Source organism: Volvox carteri (genome assembly GCF_000143455.1).
Source record: "Volvox carteri f. nagariensis unplaced genomic scaffold VOLCAscaffold_52, whole genome shotgun sequence".
NCBI classification, from domain to species: Eukaryota; Viridiplantae; Chlorophyta; class Chlorophyceae; order Chlamydomonadales; family Volvocaceae; genus Volvox; species Volvox carteri.
The window spans coordinates 291,519-297,401 of record NW_003307595.1 but is presented as its reverse complement, the minus strand read 5'-3'; the positions used below and the strand labels follow the sequence as shown (position 1 = coordinate 297,401).

The following is a 5,883-nucleotide window of genomic DNA, read 5'->3' as shown; positions in this document are numbered from 1 at the left end:
GGGGGAGGGAGAGGGGAAGGGGGTGGGTGGGTTAGCACTCTGCAAAACTGCCCGCCGCTGGCCCCACTCCCGACCTTTCCCCCACCCGCTCCCTTCTGTCTACGCCCGCTCTACGTTCCCACTGCTCGTACGTCCGTATGTATGTATGTATGTATGTATGTCCACTCATCTGTTTTTTCAGTTTTGCCCGTCCTTCCCTTTATGTTCACGGCCACTCAATTAAAAGCTACCCAACGCCTGTTTCCTCTCTCTCTCCTCCCCTTTATTTCTGCTTCACTCGCCAATGGTTCGTCTTACCACCTTTTTTCACCCCGCGCACCCGCTACCTCTTTTCCCCCTCCTCCCACGCACATACATACGCACATACATACGCACATACATACGCACATACATACGCACACACATACACACTTTCCCCCAGGTTCCCGGGGGCACCAACAATAACAACTACGCCAACGTGGAGCTCATCGTGCAGATCGCATTGCGGGCCGGAGTAGATGCCGTGTGGCCAGGATGGTGGGTGCAACGCCTGGCAGCAAAGCATAGCAGATACATAGATACATACACACATACATGCGTGCGCATGCGCCTGGCTCAGTTCGTTGTACACACACACACATACACACACACGGGGCGTGCCCTCGCTTCCCCCCCTTCGGGTTATACACACACGCAGGGGTCACGCGTCGGAGAACCCGGAGCTGCCCGCCGCCCTGACGGCTCACGATATTCGGTTCCTGGGGCCCCCCCCGGGACCCATGGCGGCTCTGGGGGATAAGGTGATGCGTGTGTGTATATGTGTGTGTGTGTATGTGTGTGTATGGTGTCGGAAGTGGGAAGGGGGAGTGTGTGGATGGGGAAGTGAGCTATGACAAGGGGGAATGATATCCTGTGATGTCCGGGGGTGTTGTGTTTTGAGGTGGTGGTGGGGGGGTCGGGGTGAGGGGTGTGTGGGGGGGTGGGGATGGTGGGGTGGTGGGGGTCCCGGACCTGACGTAGGCATCCTCCGCCCGGTTATGTTGCGGCGGCTTCCAGACTTTCCCCCCATATGTTGTTGCGGCAGTATCAGTACACCATACACCACCATCACCATCATCGCAACCCCCCCAATTCCAGGGATCCCCTGCGCATTCTCGCATACACGCATACACATACACACGCACGCACACGCACATGCACATGCACATGCACACTTACACAGACATTGGTCATTGTTCCCTCGCATGATGATGATTGCTGTCTGCTCCCCCGGGTATCCCATTTCCCCGGGAGAGAACAAACCGCGTTCCGGACAATACCTCCTAACCCTCCCCTTTCCCCCTCCCTCCTCCTCCTCCCCCCTGCCCCCCTGCCCCCTCCCTCCTCCCCCTCCCGCCCTGCACATACACACATACACACACGTCACAGATCGGATCCACGTTGTTGGCTCAGGCAGCCGGTGTGCCCACCCTCCCCTGGAGCGGCAGCCACGTCACCGTGTCCGTGTCGGAGTGCAGCGGCGGAATCATCCCCCCCGCGGTCTACTCGGCCGCCTGCCTCCCCGTGGAGGACCTGGAGGCGGCTGTGGCGGCGTGTAGGGAGGTGGGGTACCCGGTGATGCTGAAGGCCTCGTGGGGAGGAGGTGGAAAGGGAATTCGCAAGGTGAGGGGGGTTGGGTGGGTGGGAGGGGGTGGAGGGGGCTTGGAAGGCGGGAAAGGTGAACCACGGGCGAGGTACGTGGATGCCAAGGAAAGAGTGTTGTGAGGCAAAGGAGTGTAGTAAAGGACGCATATCTAACCAGTCGGCGCTGGGGGGGAGGATGGTGTAAGAAGCCTGGGGCTGTGTGTGTGTTTGTGTGTGTGTGGTTGGGAGATGGGGGGGATGAAAGGTGTGTATTGCACATGTGTATACGTGTGCTGATGTGTGTACGTGTTATGTGCGGATGTATGTATATCTATGTAATGTATTTGTGGTGGTGGTGGGTTACGAGCACCCCGTGCCGCGAAGCATCAGGCCCCCTCCCCCCCTCCAACGTCCGTTTGGAACTGAGCGTCAGTGGAACTGAGGGTACGTGTTCGTATTTTGCGCCCATATAGATAAACTCTCTCCCCTCCACCCCGCCCCCTTACCCCCCCCCTCGCCCCAGGTGTCCTCGGACGAGGAGGTTCGCTCCGTGTTCAAGCAGGTCGCGGGGGAGGTGCCCGGCTCCCCCATATTCGCAATGAAGCTCGCACCCGCCAGCAGGCACTTGGAGGTCCAGCTGCTGTGTGACATGCACGTGAGACCGGGGGGGTTATGGGGCCGGGTTATGGGGCCGGGTTATGGGGCCGGGTTATGGGGCCGGGTTATGGGGGGAGCGATATCGGGAGGGGACATATAGGGGGGGTATGATCTCTTTGTTGGCTATGGAGGGGGGGAGCGCCCGGTGTCGCTTTGATACTGGAGCGAATAGTTTACCTTGTGTGTATGGAGGGGAAAGAGGGGGTTGGGGTTTTAGGGGGTGTCAGGTGTTTCTTCGCGCACAACAATACGTACGGAATGGTACAGCGTTCTTTTTCCGTACGCAGGGAAATGTGGTCAGCTTGTTCGGCCGTGACTGTTCCGTACAGCGGCGCCATCAGAAGATTGTGGAGGAAGGTCCTGTCACTGCCGCGCCGGAGGTGGGGCAGCGTGTATACACTCTCGGGCGCCTGTGTGTGTCTGTCTGTCTGTCTGTCTGTCTGTCTGTCCGTCCGTCCGTGTTTATCTGTTTGTGTGCCTGTCTGCGTTCTTCATGTGATTGCTGTGTTGCTTGGCCAGGTCCCAATCCTTTCCTCCCAACCCTTTCTCCCCTCTCCTCCCCCTCTTTCCCCCCCCACCCCCCCACCGCCCCACACACACATCAACACGCCCATACACACACGAACACATACCTATCCGTACACAGCACATTCTTCGGGACATGGAACGGTGCGCTCGAGCCCTGGCCCGCCTGGTGGGCTACGTTGGCGCCGCAACAGTGGAGTACTTGTACTGCATTGACGAGCAAAAGTACTACTTCCTGGAGCTGAACCCGCGGCTGCAGGTGGGCTCATGTACAACCTCCCATCCCCGGGTCTGTGACTTCACATCGCTTCGGACGTAGAACGGCGGTGGTTCACTCCTTTCCATGCATGTGGTGCCTTGCACCCCGTTGTCGCATTGTTGCGTTGTTGCGTTGTTTAGTCACATGCAGTCACGCCATGCCTATCACATGCAGGCAGGCAGGAGTGTATATCGCATGTGTCTTCCCTTCGTCTCTAAAAAATTATCAGCGTCCGGCATTGCGGACCTCCATCCTTTCTCCTCCTCTCCCTCGTGTGCATCGGCCTGTGGTGAAATGTCGCTGCCGTGCTATACTGCTCATACATACATACTTTACACACTCCCTCTCCCCCCCTCGGCTCCCCACCGCCGACTGGTCAGTTCTGCTACCGTCCTGTACATCCGCCGCAGCACTCTTTTCCCCACTTGGCAGCAGCTTCACTCGCTCGTGTGGTTCGTCTTTTCCCCCCCTTTCCCCCTCCGGCCCCAGGTGGAGCATCCCGTGACGGAGGGCATCACTGGAGTCAACTTGCCCGCGTGCCAGCTGCTCATCGGCATGGGGGTGCCGTTGACACGCATTCCGTACATTCGGTCACTGTACGGCAAGGACCCAAAGTCTTCGGAGCCGTTTGACCCGGAGACAAGCCCGCAGCGCCCGCCGGACGGACACGTGGTTGCCGTACGAATTACGGCAGAGGACGCCGCGGACGGGTTTAAGCCCACTGCGGGCCGTATTGACGAGCTGCACTTCCGTCCCACCCCCGATGTGTGGGGTTACTTCTCTGTAAAGAGTGGCGGGGGTATCCACCAGTACAGCGACTCGCAGGCAAGGAGGGAGAGGCCCCACCACTCGCCCCACCACTCGCCCCACCACTCGCCCCACCACTCGCCCCACCACTCGCCCCACCACTCGCCCCACCACTCGCCCCACCACTCGCCCCACCACTCGCCCCACCACTCGCCCCACCACTCGCCCCACCACTCGCCCCACCACTCGCCCCACCACTCGCCCCACCACTCGCCCCACCACTCGCCCCACCACTCGCCCCACCACTCGCCCCACCACTCGCCCCACCACTCGCCCCACCACTCGCCCCACCAATCGCCCCGGGGTGGCCCTGAAGTAGCTGAAGCTGATATTGGGCTGCAGTAACAGTAGCACTTCGCGGCTTTGGACATCACAGCAGTTGGTTACCTGCACATGCACGTATGTATGTATGTATATGCATTGTGTAACCCCAGAGTATAATCCCCCTGGCCTGACTTTCCTTGACTTTTGCATTGACTAATCCCACCCTCCCCCTCCTCCCTTCTCCCCCTCCACCCCCCCTTCACCCCCGCAGTTCGGTCACTTATTCGCCAGGGGTGACACCCGCGAGGCGGCCCTCCGCGCCATGTCGGCCTCCCTGCGTGACGGAGTGGTGGTGCGGGGGGAGATCCGCAACACCACGGACTACGTGCTGGACCTGATCGCGTCGCCCGAGCTCACCAACAACCTCATACACACCGGCTGGCTGGACTCCCGCATTGCCGCGAGAGTGAAGCCGGGGCGCCCGCCGTGGCACATCGCCGTGATTGCGGGTGTGTGGGGGTGGGGTGGGGGGTGAGGGGTGAGGGGTAAGGCGTGTGTCTGTGTGTGCCTGTGTGGAGGTGTGTGTCTGAGAGAGTGCGTGTGTGTGTGTGAGTGTGTGCGTGTGGAGAGAAAAGGGGGAGTGGGTGGGGAAGGCGGTTTTGGTTTTGGGTTTCGGGGTTGCGTGTGAGGTTCGTTGGGGATGTGAAGGGGTGGGCTGGGTTTTGGATGACGTCAGGATGACGTCAGAATGATGTGAACCTCAGCTAACCGCTCGCCCCAACCCCTCGCCCCAACCCCCGAATCCCTACTCCCCCGCCCAGGAGCGGTTGTCAAGTCCTCGGCAGCAGTAGCCTCCGCCAGCTCCGAGTACCTGGGCTACCTGGCCAAGGGTCAGCTACCGCCCCCGGGCATCAGCCTCACACACATGGAGCACACCATGGTGAGGCCTGGGGTGTATGTATGTATGTATGTGTGTGCTCTGTTGGGGGAGGGGGGATAACGTAACGTGGAGATGATGCTGGGTTTTGATTTCCGCCTTCCCCCCGACCTGCCTAACTTATTCCCCCCGTCGAACCCCCTTCCCCCCGACTGTCACCCTCCAGGTTATTGAGGGGTTCAAGTACGGCGTGACTCTGGTCCGCCGGGGCCCGGGTCGTGCGGCGGTGCAGCTGAACGGGAGCTCTGTGGCGGTCGCGTACCGCAAGATGGGGGATGGGGGATTCCTAATGCAGGTGGGTGGGGGGGGTGTGGGTGAAGAAAATGTGTGTGGGGGGGGGGGGCAGGGGGGATGGAGGGAGGTGTTGGGTTAGGGGAGGAGGAACGGGGGGGTGGGGTAATCCTTCCATTGACCCACAGCGCGCGCCCCTTCAATACCTTGGAATGAAAAATCCTCTCCTAGCTTTTCTCTCCTAGGTTTTTTACCTGCAATGCAACGCTATATTCATGTACACCTCCGGGTGTTTCTTTCTGCGTGTTCTGTTCCCCATTTCCTTCGCTCTCCCCGTCATATCCTGCTCCACACGCTTCCTCCCCTCTGCCCTGCCCTCCCCTCACAGACCTGTTATTCCAACCTTCAACACGGCGACTTGGCGGACAGAGCCTTCAGCGATCAATTGCAGGCTATGCCAATGTGCCAGATCGCAAGAGGCTGCTCCACGCAATGCTCATGTAGACATACCTCAGCTCAACCTATCATCAAATACGCATTTGCAGTTAGGGCACTAACAGACGCAAACACAACGCAGGGCCGTATTGCTGAAGAAGTTCGT

The 5,883-nt window shown here is 59.8% G+C and overlaps 1 protein-coding gene across 1 annotated transcript in view; it reads left to right on the top strand.

The window, feature by feature from the left end:
• The window catches only part of VOLCADRAFT_106840 (uncharacterized protein), a gene marked incomplete at its 5' end in the record, with an annotated part of 24,561 nt that overhangs the window by 4,432 nt on the left and 14,246 nt on the right, over positions 1-5,883 (top strand). The window contains 10 exons of the mRNA XM_002955504.1: positions 677-779; positions 1,408-1,641; positions 2,126-2,257; positions 2,547-2,639; positions 2,906-3,043; positions 3,533-3,808; positions 4,386-4,623; positions 4,936-5,054; positions 5,218-5,346; positions 5,671-5,826. Of these exons, the coding sequence (XP_002955550.1) occupies positions 677-779; positions 1,408-1,641; positions 2,126-2,257; positions 2,547-2,639; positions 2,906-3,043; positions 3,533-3,808; positions 4,386-4,623; positions 4,936-5,054; positions 5,218-5,346; positions 5,671-5,826 (1,618 nt within the window). The remainder of the gene's footprint in view (positions 1-676; positions 780-1,407; positions 1,642-2,125; positions 2,258-2,546; positions 2,640-2,905; positions 3,044-3,532; positions 3,809-4,385; positions 4,624-4,935; positions 5,055-5,217; positions 5,347-5,670; positions 5,827-5,883) is intronic.